The sequence below is a fragment of the Zootoca vivipara genome, chromosome Z (genome assembly GCF_963506605.1).
Source record: "Zootoca vivipara chromosome Z, rZooViv1.1, whole genome shotgun sequence".
In the NCBI taxonomy this organism is placed as follows: Eukaryota; Metazoa; Chordata; class Lepidosauria; order Squamata; family Lacertidae; genus Zootoca; species Zootoca vivipara.
Window position 1 is genome coordinate 40,923,319 of NC_083294.1, and position 16,287 is coordinate 40,939,605.

At 41.7% G+C, this 16,287-nt stretch overlaps 1 protein-coding gene across 4 annotated transcripts in view; it reads right to left on the reverse strand.

Annotated features, from left to right (window-relative positions):
* The window catches only part of AFF2 (ALF transcription elongation factor 2), a 393,643-nt gene that overhangs the window by 265,274 nt on the left and 112,082 nt on the right, over positions 1-16,287 (reverse strand). For all 4 annotated transcript variants that reach the window (XR_009557023.1, XM_060270428.1, XM_035113216.2 and 1 more), the window contains exon 3: positions 7,262-8,152. Coding sequence is in view for 3 of the 4 variants with exons in the window: in XM_060270428.1 (XP_060126411.1) it covers positions 7,262-8,152 (891 nt within the window). In the remaining variant the exon portion in view is untranslated. The remainder of the gene's footprint in view (positions 1-7,261; positions 8,153-16,287) is intronic.

Below are 16,287 nucleotides of genomic sequence, written 5' to 3' on the forward strand. Positions count from 1 at the left end.
TACCAAAACAAGCTAGATATCTTTCTCTTAAGCAATCTCCCCACAAATTCTATTAAATCTTAGCAATTGACTCTAAAGGCTGCTTTCCCCCTCTTATAATGTTATGGGATGAGCTGTTTAAAGATGGTTCTTTATCCAAACAGCAGTGTTTCCTTTTTAGTAGTGGAAAGTTAGATCAGGATCCAAAGTGCCTTGCAGCCAGTTTTGATTGCCCAGGCGGGTGTATGTGCGTGTGCTTAAGCCTTGTGTTACTTGGACAGCATTGCCGTACAACAAACTTAATTTGAAACTGTGCAGTTTGTGTGTTTAAAGATCTTAAAAGAAAACTCACAGGGTGCTGCCAAAGTCTGTGGGTGGAAGTACAGTAGCTGCTGGGATCCCAGTTTTAGACCGAACAGGAACATGATAGCAGCCATTCCACTTGGACAGTGGTACCATCAAGATAGGACTTTTCGGGATGGATTCAAGGACCACTTTAAGAAGAATATGCAGTAGGGGCTCCCAATGCAACTGGGCTCTCTTACCACAATTTGAAACAAGTGAAGTAATATGCATTACCATGCAAAGAGCCCCTGCCCTAGCCAGCCATTAAATCAAAATTCTTCTAACTGCACATTTGATTGTAACAGAGATGAGAAGCAGAACCACTCCATGGGTTCTACTGAGATACCAACTGCCATTTGGGCTCCCAGTATGTTTCCGAGCACAATTCAAAGTGTTGGCGTTGACCTTTAATGCCCTAAATGGCCTCGGCCCAGTATACCTGAAGGAGCGTCTCCACCCCCATTGTTCTGCCCGGACACTGAGGTCCAGCGCCGAGGGCCTTCTGGTGGTTCCCTCACTGCGAGAAGCAAAGCTACAGGGAACCAAGCAGAGGGTCTTCTCGGTAGTGGCACCCGACCTCCCATCAGATATCAAAGAGATAAATAACTACCTGACATTTAGAAGACATCTGAAGGTAGCCCTGTTTAGGGAAGTTTTTAATGTGTGACATTTTAATGTACTTAATTTTTTTGTTGGAAGCCACCCAGAGTGACTGGGGAAACCAGCCAGATGAACGGGGTACAAATAATAAATTATTTATTATTATTATTATTATTATTATTATTATTATTATTATTATTATCCCCTCCATGAGCCATCTCTGCTATAAGTTGTTTATTGTAAGAACAATTTAACCTTAAGAATTTATGCCTGTCTATTTGACTGCAATCGCCAGGCAGGGAATGGCTTCATTGTTCATTATCTGTATTACACTTAGCAAAAGTGTACTGCATGATTCTGTACATGGATAACCGGTTTGCTAATAGGGCATAGGATGGGAGCATGTTTTAAGGTGTGAAACTGCTCCTGCATTTGGTGCGGCTATTTCTTGGAGAGCCTATGGGCATAAGCCAGGGGCCTCCAGACTACGGCCCGCGGTCTGTGGGGGCTGCAATCTCACAAGGGGCACGTGAATTGTTTGGGAGTGCAGCCCCAGAAGACTCATGTCTTGGGTTATCCCCCCCCCAACGTGTCAGAGGCTATGTAATACCTTCAAGAGTGGAGGAAGAAATTAGCCATTGTGGCTAGTAGCCACCGAAAGATGAAGATTGAGGCAGATACAGGTGGCAGATACAGATTTCTGGAATGCATTGCTCCCAATGGAGAAGGACCAGATATCTGGAATCAATATATATCTGTTAGATAGATAGATAGATAGATAGATAGATAGATAGATAGATAGATGTGCTAAAAGAAACCTGGGCCTTACATATGGAAAGCAGTTCTCTAACTTCCTCTAACAACTACATCAAGTTTGGGAAATCTCACGCCCAGGATCAGAATGTGTCCACCCAGGCCTCTCAAAATGGTCCTTGGGGCTCTCCCTCAGGCATATCCCTCTCCAGGCCACACCTCTCACTGGTCTTGTGTAACACCCTCCTTGAGTGCTTTTGCCAAGCTGGAATGTGTCTTCCCAACTCTGATAATGCCTTTTGCTCTTCTGGTTGAAGCACAGCTCTTCTGATTGCTTCACCCATGTTTCCCTCTGGCTCTGTGTTTCCCTCAGTGTCATGCGGACTTCAGAAAGCTTCCCTCGGGACAAAGGTGGCCCTCAGCATGAAGAGGGTTCACCACCCCTGCCCTAGCACAATTCATTAGTTCCAGCTCCTGGTTCCCCTCTGATAGCTAGCTACCTATTGCTCAGTCTGGCTGCATTCAGGCTTGGGTGGCAGGTGGTGCTAGCCAGAGGCCAAGCCCCTGAAATGGGGCTCTGCCAAGCCGCATTACAAAGAGAGACGTGTCTACTGCCAGAGTTCTCTTGATGAGCCCATCATATGGCCTTCATTATAAAGTATTGCAAAGCAATACTTCTCACAGTATTTACAAATGTAAACCACATGGCCAGGCCTTGTAATACTCCACGGACAACTATGCTAAGGGACTGAGGGTTTTTTGGCTTTGTTTTATTGGTCGTTTTATTTTATTTGAAATATGAACCAGGCAAAGGGGGTTTCCAGCCGAATGCTTGCTCCAGTCCATTATTCTTCCTCCTCTGAAGTTTTCTAAAAAAGCAAAGGGGGGGCTTAAATATGGAATGAAAGATCCACCCGCAAACAGAGGACATAACGCAATGTTATTTGGCAAATCAACACAAAACAAGGAATTGGTTAACCCAGGGCTCTTCTCCCACCCCTTATTTCCCCCCCCCCTTTTTGTTAGCCTTCCATTCAATTAAAAGAAATAAAAATATAAAGCCCTAAAACCTACTGTGCTTGTAAAGTTTTATAAGTCATATACAAAGCTCCTTGCATTTACCGCTCAAGCTGAATCAATATGGTTATCTACCTGTCAATTTTTTTGCGCTCTTTAATCCAGAAAGAGTGCAGGTCCTTCCTCCCCCCCCCCTTATAGCTTGCTGAGGAAGTACTAAGCTAATCAATATATCCTGTGATAAGGGGGTGATTTGAAACACATATAACAAAAGCTTATCATTTCACTGTACACTTAACGCGTCAAAATATTTTCTCAGAAGGAATGGCAAGAGAAATCTTCCATGTTTCATGGCTTAGGTGGTTGGTGTCAGAAGCGTTATGGGACTTTTCACTTCCCACTTTCAGGGGCCTGATTGCTTCCGATATATTATGAGACATAATGATCTACAAACTGCCACAGTTTCCAGAGAGAACAAGGAACGGCTAGCTGAGGAGGAATGGAAAGTTCCAAAGGTATTTCCTATGCAAATAATTGAGTGATATATAGGGATATAAGGTGGAATCGTTTTCTGTTCCACCTTGTATTTGTCAGAAGGAAGACTTTGGTAATATGGCACCCTGAGTGAGGGCAAAATTTGGCGCACACACACACCCAATTGGGACAAAATTTGGTGCCCTCCCTCCCTTTCGCTTTATGTTCTGCACATGTTCTCAAGTGCACTATGTCCTAGTTGCAGCAACTCAATTGCCCATCTAAATGAGTAGGTACCTATATAAATATAGGTATGAGGAGGAGGAAGAGAAGGAGGATGCATCCCCTCAGCTCGGCACTCTGTGTGGGGGAACGGCCCAATCCATCCTAAATCACTCGGTGCTGCATCAATGCACAGTGCCTCCTGGTGAGAAAACTATGCACTGAACACTCCATTATCTCCTCAGAGCACTCAGTTATCTTTTCCTCCAACTAACCTCCTAATGCACAAAAAACAATGGTGGTCATGGGAACACTTAAATGGGGAGTTGCCTGTACTACAGATGGGGAATAATTTCCTTGGCTGTTTATCTCACCCAATTGCAATGCAAACATTCTATTACAGCATTGCAGAATGCTTTTCTCTAGTGCTAGGACAAATGTCACAGACCAATCCTTGTATCACTACACGGCACACAGTCTTGCAGTGCACACTGCAGCACTGCACTGCAAGAAACTTAAGAACCCAGTAAGCTGCATAATACCAAGTCAGAGCACTGGTTCTTGTAGTTCAGTATTGTCCACATTGAGTGACCAAGGCTCTCCAGGTTTCAGTCTCAACCTAGAGGTGATGGCCATTAAACCTGAGACCTTCTCCATGCAAAGTCAGAACTCTTATCACTGAGCTATGGTTTCCCCCTTAATTAAGCAGGATTCCATTCCTCATGATTCTGAATAAAGGGCTGATTTCAAGATGAATGTTGGAAGCCATCAGACTCATGGGTACATCTAGTTCAGTTTTGTCCACACTGACTGGCAGAGTCTCTTCGGGGTTTCAGACTGGTAAGTTTCCTAGTGCTTACTTGGAAATACCAGGGATTTGAACCTGGGATATTCTGCATACAAAGCTGATGCTTTGCCTCTATACTCTGGTCTTAATAAAACAGATGCTCTAGTGCTAAACTGAACCTTCCTCTCATGCATGCTCGGAAACCAATACTAAAACATTTTTGGCTTCTACTTACAGTTCTTTGGATCCAAGGCCTTTGGTCATAAGCAGCCCCCCCCCCCACACACACACTACACTATATTTTAAACACACACACCCCTTCAACTGCTCTCTGACTTAAATCTTCTCTTTCAAATTTGTTAATGGATATATTTTTGTTTTTAATAGACAGCAAGAGTGAACATATTTATTTGCTTTTGCAGCCTCATTATTTTCTTTCCGTGCAATTATTTCCTTGCCAAACAATACTGGTGACAAATTGCAACAGACTACTCCAGCAGATTTTTAACCAAAGGTAAAAATAAACAGAAACATCTGTAAAGCAACCTTGTACACAGCTACGTTTATTAACAAATACATTTTTCTAATAAAACACCATCTGCAAGGAACCCTCAGCTTCCACTTCATATAAATAGGTCTTTTTACGGTTTTCAGATGCCGTTCCCAGAAAATTATTCCAAGCTCTCCTGCAAAACACATCAGTCTTTGTTGCTTTTTGGAATGTTAATAAAGAATGGCAAGGGATTTCCCTTCTTCTTTAAAGAAGTCAAACAAATTATTGGTCCCAAACAATTATTCGAAAGGGTGGGTGGGCAGGGGTTTGAACATGGATAAGGGAAGCCGACCTTTCACAGTAAAGCACCCTAAGAATGTATCATCACTTATTCAGAGTGTAAAAAATATTACCAGCCACGGAATAGGTATTTTGGGAACTCTGCTAGGCAAGTCCTGCTATTTCAATCTGCTTGGAAGTATGCAGCGGTAGACACCACCTTGCTTAACACCTCTTAAATGTACAATAATAGTACAGTATTTATACTATGCAGATTCACTTTGGAGAGCTGCTTGTATTCAAGACTGAGCATACACAATGTTACAAAGAGTCAAGTTCTACATCAGGGTAACCCAACCGCTACAGGGAAGTCCTATTATGTAACTTAAATGAGTTATGTTGATTTTGCAAAGGACTTCCCAGGGCAAGGCTGACTCTGGAACTTAATCACTGGGATAGCTGAGCAGCTACCTATTAGGTTCTGAAATTTGGTCTGTACTTAAAGCAGGGAGAGTCAACTTGGTGCCTTCAGCTCTCATGCAGCCCCAGCTGCATTTGGAGAAGCACTGCATGGTGCCTTGGTTTTCATGTGCATGCTTCTAGAGACCACAGGAAATAGAATCATAGAACTGTAATGTTTGAAGGGACTGTGAGTGTAATGTAAAGGAGTTGATCCCCGAAGAATCACCCCATTAGAAGCCTTATTCTCTCTCCCCCCCCCCAATGCCTCTTGTGGGTTAAGTACACAAAACTTTGCTACAAGATGTGAGCCACAGAAACAACGGCTGATTAGACTGAGAAGAAGGATGGATAATATTAGTTTAAAATTTGAAAAATACTGAAAATGCAGAGACATGAATGAGGATGATTATCTCCAGACATCTGGAACACGGAAAGTCCCAAGAATTATTATTTTTTTATAATTGGAATATAGGAATATATAATTGGGGTATTGTTATTATTGTAACTTGGATTGATTTGTTTTAATTTGTCATTAATTGGAAGATTGTTATTGAAAATGAATAAATTATTTAACAAAAAAGAAGAAGCCTTATCCCCAGGGTCGGTGTAGCCATTAGACAGGGTTATGCAGCTGTCTTAGGTGGCAGAAACAACCAAGGCGGTGCCCCTGTGGGTGCCATGACTGTCCTGCCACCTCTCCTGCTGGCAGAGAACTGGCATCAGCACTTATTTTGAGTGAGATCGTATCAATTTCCAGCAAGCTCTTACTAAAATTGCACAAGATCTTACAGAGCATGTGAGATCTAGCTGGAAACCAGTGTGATCTCACAAAAAAAAAAAACAGTGGTAGAGGTGGTGAGGTGGGTGGCAGTGACAAGGCAGGCTTTCCCATTTCACCTCCACCCCTACTTACCCATTTTTTTTAAAAAAAAATAAGTAATCCACTAAAGGGACAAAACGGGTTGTGACAGCGTGGAGAGGGACTAAATTACAGTCATTACATGTTATATAGTCAGTAGAGCTCCATTCAATGGGAATTATTTCTAAGTAAATGTGGATAGGATTTTAGTCTTCATTCTTCCCCAGGTAATTAATTTCTATGAACCTGGATGCACAGAATATTTACAACCAAGTTTTGGCAAGATGAGAACAATTACCCATTGGGTGCAGCCAATGATTACTGAGATTTCCATCAACACTCCACATTTCTTGCACTACAGAAAGTGGGCTTCATCTATCCATCATCTATCCATCTGCTGTATAAATACTTCCCAAGGTACCCATGTTGTGCAATTCTTCTGAAGATTTCAAATTGACAATAACAAAACAAACAACAAAACCGCAATCCACTGACACTTTCCTATTTTTAACCACAGACCTGATTATGTTGACCACACTCTTGGGGTCAGGTAGCAGGATAAGCATAACAGGACGTGCATCCTAGTAGTCTTAAAAATAGACAGAACAATCTGTGTGAGACCCAAACAGCATGTCAAAAAGAGCTTTCTTTAAGCTGCAGTGCCCAAACAGTGAACAGATATTGAAAGCACATAATTTCCAGAGCTCCCTGCAAAGAGGAATTGACAGCTAAAACACTTTTGGAACTGTAGCTCTGGGAGATGGAGAGGGGGTCCCCTAACACCTTTCAGCATCCTGAAAAAAACTTCAGCTCCCAGAAGTCTTTAGGGGAATCCATGACTGTTTAAATTGGTATCATAGTGCTTTAAAAGTATGGTCTGGATGTGGGGTAAGAGACTGTCAGTTAAACAGGAAACTGAGGAAGTGTAGTGGACTGAAACCCTGGAGACAAAATAGGTAAGTAAACAACTGAACAGATAAATAAGACTTACTTCACTAGCTTGAGGAATGTTAAGCTTTGGTAGTTTATTCTTTGAGCTGGGTCCAGTGGTCTTTCCTTCCAGTGGAATCCCAAAAGGTTGGGTTCCATAAATGCCTTCAATTTCTATTGGCATCTTCAGTTCCGGTGAGTCGTTGGGAACCTGGTCTTGGCCATCCATTGGCCTAACGTAAGCGGTGGGCTTTTGCTGAGTCATGCTGCCCTTACAGTGGAGGCCTGGCAAGAAATTTTGAGTCGAAAGACCACTGTTTCCTGACAACAAGGATGTAGATGGGAGTGGAGATCCAGGTCCATGGCCCAGAAACTCGAGATCCACTGGAGACTTTGAGTGGCTGCTTTCTTTGTAAGAGTGTTCTGCCACCACTGATTTTGAATGGGTATGCCTCCTCGAGTGTGATGAGGATGGCGTTGTGTTGGCTTCATCACCTCCTCCGGGTTTATGCTGCTCGCTTTGGCAAGCATAGCGGTCATCATACCTGCCTTGTGGAGGTTCGTGGGATGAGCTGTGCTTTGTCCGACTTTGCCCACTCCCGGACTGACTTGGCTGACCACCGTTTGAGCTGTGGCTGACACGGGACCAGTCTGTCCTGGATTTCCTGCTGCTCTGGTGACTGTGCACTAAACTTGAACTGGATGATATAGCCGCAGGGGGCGGCATCGAAGCTGAGGAGTGCCCTGTGATTTGGTGGGGCGGGACCATCCGGTTCCTTTGTTCTGGGAAAAATGTCTGTTCATTTTTATCTACTGGAGTTTGTGGCACGGAATTCTGTGGGATTCCTACAAGGTGGCTCTGGTTGGAATGGTTGGTCAGAAAGTCCTTCATCTCATCGTAGTTCCCCAAGGTATTCTGGACACGGTTGGCTAGAGCATCACCTTTGTTAGTCTGAAATACAAGAAAGGAAACAATGAAAAAATGAATATACCTCAGTGATTTCACTACTCAGCATGGCTGCAATTTTAGTAACATTTACTTGGACATCTTACTGGACTCAGTGGAATTTATGCCTAGGAAAGCAGTGTTAGGATTGCAAGAAGCAGCAAGGGTAAGTAGCAGTGCTGTTGAAGACAAAAAACAATGGACTCAGAATACGACTTTTCTCAGCTCATAATCCTTGGATGCAATCTTAGGAAAGCTCTGTTACCTCAAAAAATTTCCTCAGCTTTGAATTTAAATTGAAAATATTATGAGCTTGTGTGCCAATTTTGCACCGAGAAAGTCTACATTCACACACACACACACACACACACACACACACACACACACACCAAACATACGCAACATATATTTTTTAAAAAAATTCTGCATAAAACTGCTCTTCAGATAGAAAGTGTTCTATTATGCACTACAGGTTCCACATTTATAAGCATCTATTACAATAGCCAGTGCTATAGATCAGTAATACTCTTCCAACATAGTTATGTTGCATTTCTGCTGCAAGAAAACGTTAAATGATTGCATCTTGTAATTCTGTTCAATAAAATGAGACCATAAGCTTCCGAATTCTTCTCGTGTTTTTTTTAAAAAAACTCTTTCCCCCATCATTCCAACCAATTCAGTTAATTTTTGCCACCACTGCGAGTTTTCACTTTCATATCCCATGCTTTTACTGTTGGCTTTTACTGCTGGCAATGTTTCCTATGTGGATTACATGCTCTGATTATGTATCTTTTCATTATTACAGATCTCTTGATTGCCATTGTTAGTGCACAGAATCGCAGAATCATCAGAACCTATAGCTTAGCAACTGGGAAGGGCAAGCAAAAATCCTTAGCGTACAAGAAGGAACTCAACATCTCTCTTGTTGAGGTATGGAAAGAAAGACTTCAGCATTTGTTTTTGTCCCTGCTTAGTGTGTGAGGTAGGCACCCCTCGCCACATGGGGATATAAGCAGTCAATAGAGTTCATACCCATTGGCTTGGGCTGCATGTGACATTCCAAGTTGAGAGAGAAAAGGTACAAGAAGTGGTTAGTGCCTGCTCTGTTTGTAGTATCCCCTACCAACAGCAGCTGGAGTCCTCAAAGGCAAGTCCGGCCTTTGACCCTTGCGCTGCCAGCCTGGAGCAGGGGTAGCCAATGTAACGGCCTCCAGAACTACAATGCCCACCATCCTTAACCATTGGCCATGCTGGTTGGGACTGGTGGGTGTTGTAGAGCACAGCATCTGGAGGGGCTTCACACTGGGTACCCCAATGGAGAAGGAAAGGGAAGCGCGTAGAAAGGCTGGCAGCAATGGCAAACAGGACCCCCAGGCAGTCTACTATGTTAGACGGTGAAGGTTATAAGTTAAAGCTATCTAAGGGGTTGAGTTCACATTACCATTTACTCCAGCGTGCTCCCGCCGCTGTTTTATCTAAGCCAGGTTCACACGACGTTAGCCACAATCCATCTGTGTCCTGCAGCCTTAAGGGAAATACTCCTCTTTGGGTGTGTTTCTCCTGAAACCAGGTTCCATCCGGTTTGAAAACAGAAGCCACAGTTCTGTCGCGCTCTGATCAAGTTCGGGAGGCCTTTGTGCATGCATTGGTTGGCAGATGTTAGTCTGTCAGCAACAGTCTTTAGGTGTGTTGTATGAAAGCTCCCCGTGCTCCTTTCAGGGCTAGAAGGGGTTAGTTTAACCTCCAGTTTGCTAGTTAAACTGAATTAATGTGTCACAAAATGATGCATGTCTAAAAAGTGTGTCACCAACATGGAAAGTTTGGAAAGCTCTGGCCTAACTTGTTGTATTACATTGCGAGACAGAAAACTTTAGAAAGCTTTTCTTAATATTATTGTTCTGCTCAGTGTTTTTTTTTTCTGGGGGTACGCAGGGGTACGCATACCCCTAAACATTTTGTGAATCTAAGTTTGGCCTCATTGAAGGGCAGTATTTCAATAGGAGTAGGATAATGAGAATACTCCTAAACATTTTTTGAAAGAAAAAAAACCCACTGGTTCTGCTACCATGAACTGTTACAGCTTTAGGTCAGCTTGGTTGTTTGACAACTTTCTTCTAAAGATTGCTTAAGATCTATTATAAAAGAAATACATATCTATATAAATTGTTGCCACCTAGATTTGGAAGTCCTCTGTTCTGTTTTCTAGAACCGCTTGGAGTCTGTTTTGCAAATCTATGATTCACAGTTATTTTCTGTGCAGCAGTTATTAAGCATATCCTGACTCATTTTTGACATTATTATGTTTTCATCTCCAGTGCTTTTCTACTCTGTTTTTCAGACTGTTTCTTCTTTCTCACCCCAAAGAATCCATTTATATGAACAGGAATTTGTACACAGATTATTGCTCATTTTATGGGCCAAAGTTATATCTGAGCAGCAGCTAGAAATAATTTTTTTTAAGAGAGGTAATTTACTAGGGGTAACTTTCTGAAGGAAAGGGGAAGGGTAGCCAAGTGTGAATTGGCTTGAAGAAACTTAATGATTATACAAATTCCCCTGAAATAAATACTTTGTGTGTGTGTGTGTGTGTGTGTGTGTGTGTGTGTGTGGCTATAAGTGATGTGCTTGTTTTTAAGTAGGGGTAATATTAACTATTCTATTCCACAGGAGGATGCAAATCCAGGAAATGACTGAAGAAGGTATGTAGTTTGTTGAGACTAAGAGTGAAGTGTGGCTCTAGTTTTAAACTGGGGTGGGTTCCAGCAGTGCCATTGCTCCTTTAGGGATGACAAATGCTGTTATATTTTCATCCATGCTTCCTCTCCATTTCGATTATTTGTGATACTTAGAAGTGGAACTAGAGGAGGCATAATCAGCACCCATGGTTCTGTCAATGCAACTGTAACAGAAAAAGGTAGATCTAAAGGTATTCAGGAGTTACTTTTTATCTCTGCTGCAAAATGAAATAGAAAATTATCTGGGTCTCTCTGGACAGGTGTATTCCTGAAAGTGTATTCTGGCACATGTTTGTGACACAACAAAAGTGCATTAGTGGTGAGTTTATTCTGCCATATTAGTTGCTCTGCGATGCTTCCCCAATGCTACCACATTATTGCCATGTGTGGAAGGCCTACAGCACATGAAACGTGGAACAATAATAAACCAGAACATTTGTGGAATAAAAAGCTATGGGATTTCATGGAGGAAAGCAATCAGAAGAATATCCCCAGTGATTACCACAACCTGGAGTGTTGTTAGATCGTAGTCCTTAGGCCAGAACCCCAAATCTATTGAGGTGGCCCCAAACTCTTTTGCCCTTTCCCACCTTTTCCCAACATTATTCTTCAAAGAAACCTTGCTCATAGGGTTAGTCTGCAAAGCACAGCATGGAAGAGACCCCTGCCACCATCTTAATTCCCCAGAAGCACCCATCCATACAAATCAGGCAATGCAAATTTTTTGCAAATGCACACTCATGCACCTGTGTCCCAAATCTGTTAAGTAGTTTGCAACACCCCTGATCATAACACTGAAGTATAAGATTATGAGGAAAGGGTGAGGGGAATAGGAAGAATGCACCCCCTCCCTTTCTGGGTTTTTCCGAGGCCTTCTATTCAAGGAGCTGTTCACTGAAGTAAATATTTAGAAAGCTCATCAATTGTGTAAAGCTAAGAATTACACTGTATACAAGGAACAGTTTTGGTTTTTTTTTTTAAAGTACACACACCAAAACTGAAAAAAACCCTCTTAAACTGGTAATTTTGAGTGGCAAAAAAGTGCATTCCGTTTAAGCTAAGAATAAGATCTTTGTGCTTGACCCGCCTCCATCAAGCTGCACAATGAACTTGTTTGGGCAGCAGCCAAAGCTAGCCTAGGCTCAGCCCCCCCCCCATTTTTTAAACAAGGAGATTCCATTGTGCTTAAGGGACTGGGAGAATTACGATGCAAATGGTGAACACTTGCTTGCTTGTTCTCCTCCTCTCATATCCTCCCTGCAGTATTGCTGAGACAGCATTTGTGTAAGGGGTTGGGAGCTGGGCTGCTGCCACTTAGACAATTCTCGTCTTAAGGGTCTGGTTACGCTTTGCGGATTTTCACTTCTGGAAAGGTGAGGAAATGGCAATATCTGGTTGCTTGGTAACAGTTCAGTATCAGCATCAGAGGCTGCTTTATACTGACTGAGACCCTTGGTCCATCTAGCTGACTGGCAGTCATTCTCCAGGGTTTCAGGCAAGGATCTCTCCCAGCCATACCTGGAGATGCTGAGGATTGAACCTGGTATTAATCAGTATTAAGGTAACTTCATATGTTCCTATGAGATCCCTTATGTGTATGCAGGCAGCAGCTTGGTCAGCAAGAATTATAAGGAGCTAATATATTTTCTATGTTGTTTGGAAGGCTGATCTCTATCATTCAGGGGGTAGTCATCACCCAGTTACAGGTGTCTGGGATAAACATTTGATCAGGTACTGCATGAATCCCAGTTGTCTGACTCAACAGTAAGTTTTCTCCTAAACTTACTTACTTTCTTTCTCTCTCTCTCTCTCTCTCTCTTTCTCTCTCTCTTTCTCTCTCTCTTTCTCTCTCTCTTTCTCTCTCTCTTTCTCTTTCTTATGAAGAACTAGTTGAAAACCCATTTCACCCATGCAGTTTTTTTTTCTGAAGACTTAGGGGAATCATAGAATTGTAGAGTTGAAAGGTACTCCAAGATCCAGCCCCCTGCAATGCAGGAATCTCAACTGAAGCATACAGTTACATGATAGATGGCCATCCAACCTCTGCTTAAAAACCTCTAATGAAAGGGAGTCCAGTAAGACATAAACTCCATGTCTGGGTTGACTCACTGGTATAATTCTTCACACTTATTCAGAGTCCTTGATGAATAGCCAAATGTGACCCTCCCTGCTTTTCTTTTTAAAAAAAGTGTTTAATAAAGTAACATTTTGCTTTTCCTAGAGTAAAGTGACATCTGGCTGTAGTTGTTCACGTCCCAGGCACTGGACATCAAAACAGAATTTGCAAGCTACAGTTACCGGTACTTGCTTCTTTGAGTCTTTCAGAAGTAGAGACTTCTGCAGACAAAGAGATGAGCTCTGGTTTTAGCAAGTGCTGGAAAAAATGCCTTTTTTTAAAAAAAGTTCCACATAATTCTTTCCACAACCAGCTGGCCATGTTCCACGCCATCTGGGACTCTCTTTCAAGCCAACTGGCTTTAAAGGCCATGTTAAAGGTCCTACTGGCCCATTAATGTGCCGAGATGCAAGTGATTCTAATCATTAATGTTAGAGTTCTGTATCACTCTTCTCTACAGAAATATACTGCTATCTACATAAATTATTTCCTACAAAAAGATTCACCTTTCCCTTTTGGGTAGATTTCCTCTTGTTTATTGTTTCCATTCTTTCAACCTGACTCCCCTTTCTTTATTCTCTTATCATCTCAGTGGCCCATAAAGCTCACTTTGCACTGAAGCAACTGGGTTCAATTTCTCAGTTTGAATTATTCCACATCAGTGATAAATGTCTGCATAAAAGGGTTTTAGCTGAATTTCTTCAGTGGAACTGAAGGACACTGTGACAACCAAAAGTGTCAGTGAATAAGAGACCATTTGCTTGGTGTAACCATATAAAACCAGTCCAAGACCCTTAAAAAAAGGCATAAGACAAGGAGATAGCTAATCACCTAATCTATCTACAGTCAACTTGGAAGATGTATTTAAAAAGCTGGGATGGTCAGAAAAAGGAATCAATATCAATGGAAGATATTAAATTATATACAATATGCAGATGATATAGCCATAACAGCTGAAAGTAAAAAAAAAAAATCCTACAAGAAATCCTGGAAGAACAAAATGAAGAATAAAAAAGGTATGAAGGTGAATCTAGCCAAGATTAAAATAATGTTTGAAGAAAAGAATGATATACTATTATAAAACAAAGAAACAGAGCACATTGAAGAAACATGAATTTAGGATTTATAAAAAATCATATTGAGAACAGAAAACCAAACAGAAATAGGGAGGAAAATAAAACAATCCTGGGTAGCCTTTGGAAAACTCAGCTTTAAGATGAAAAACAGAAATATTTCCTCAGACTTGAAAGCTAGAGTGTTTCATAATAATAATTTATTACTTATACCCCGCCCATCTGGCCAGGCTTCCCCAGCCACTCTGGGTGGCTCCCAACAGAATATTAAAGACACAATAAAACACTAGACATTAAAAACTTCCCTAAACAGGGCTGGCTTCAGATGTCTTCTATAAGTCAGATAGTTGTTTATTTCTTTGATATCTGATGGGAGGGCGGGCCCTTTGCCTGGTTCCCTGTAACCTCACTTCTCGCAGGGAGGGAACCACCAGAAGACCCTCAGCACTGGACCTCAGTGTCCATGCTGAATGATGGGGGTGGAGACACTCCTTCAGATATACTGGGCCAATTACCTGCGCATATTGCCTGTGATGTGCAATAGTAGAGAAAAACAGACCATGGACTCAGCTAGACTGGTAAAGAAAAAGCGATTTATATGTGTTGTATATGTGATGTAACATTGTGGCACCAGATGGCACTGTGGAACCCAATTTTTCTCTACCTGTTTCTCTGTTTAAATTTACAATGCGTTTAACTGAAACGCTTCTTTGATGTGTCTAGATCCTGTCCATGACACAGAGAAGTATGAACACCTTCAGAATAACACCACATGCTCTGGAATGAGCAATGTTATGAGAAAGAAAAACTAACAACTGCATGTAACAAAGATAGAAAGTTATGGTTGTAGTGGAAAAGGCCATGAAGTTAAAATGGACAAATGCAGGACTTGCAGCAAGAAGTGCTTCAGGTCAACAGAATAAAACAGTGTCAGTATGGAGGCCCTACAATCTCAAAAGACCAAGGAGACAACCCATGTGATGGGTGGATAATCCAAAACTTACAGCAGGTTTTATGTGGATGCAGGAAGCAAACAATGGAGAGTACTTGAAGATGTGAGATGCGGCAAAAGAAGCAGCAGAAACAGAATATAAACAGCTCTCTTGATGAAATTTCAGAGAACTTGGATAATTGAGTGATTTGGATAAGTGGGCATAATCAAGTCACAGGGTTTCTCCCATCATTGCCAAATTAAGATTAACATAAACTAGCAAAGCTTCGTTGACCAACAGGGACATTATGAGTGAGAGCAATGACAATCAGAAGTGAAGATCCAATTAATGTGGGCACTGAAATGATCAAAAGGTATCCTAATTTATGCTATGAACTGCCCCGAGATCTACAAATGAAGGGTGGTATACAATTTAATAATTTATTTATTCATTTTATTCATTTTTATTTAAGGGACAGGGGTCATATCTCAACAAAAGAGCTAGGGATGTAAGGAGACAATGACTTCTGTCCCATTCTGTGTTCATTGCAATCAGCAGTGTTTCTGTGCTGCTACAGATCGGAGTCTTACATTATTCAATTCGCTATGAGCTATGGCTGGAACTAATGTAATTAATTACATAATTAGTTTCAATGCATTTCAGTGGAAGGGAAACACCAAAAACAATGCAGAAAATAGCATGATTGTTTACATAATGCTTAGTGACTAAAAATAATGATGATAGAAAATAACAATGAATTCTGCCTCAATTTTGCTTGTGTGATTTGCACTCGTGACCTTGGACAATCATGCCTTCAGATCCAGGCTTATTACACAGAGAAGACTTGAAAGGTTTCATCTTCCACATTATCTGTTCATTATATGAACCCTAGGTGGTATTTGCCGAAGACTGTCATTGATGGAAAGGAAAAAAAGAATCTGTGCATTTCAATCCAGCTGAATTCTTCAGGGAATGCTTTTGGGTGATCATCAAAGCAGCAGAGACAGTCAAATGGGGAACATCCCTTGGTGATGAAAATCACAGGCAAGGAAGTCCCTTGGAGGATTTTCAGAAGAGGCTCTGCTACCCTGCTGATATGCTGTACATTTTCAACCATTCTCCCAAAAGACAGCTTTGGATGGTTATGAGGGTAAAAGAGAGAGTGTGTTTGCTTCAGAAAGAATTGTTTTGTCTTTTTGCATGAGGTGTATACCTTCTTAACCACCTAGGAATTGTGTGCCAGTTTGGAAGCAGTGGAGGTGGCAAGATATGCCAAGTGTTTTCC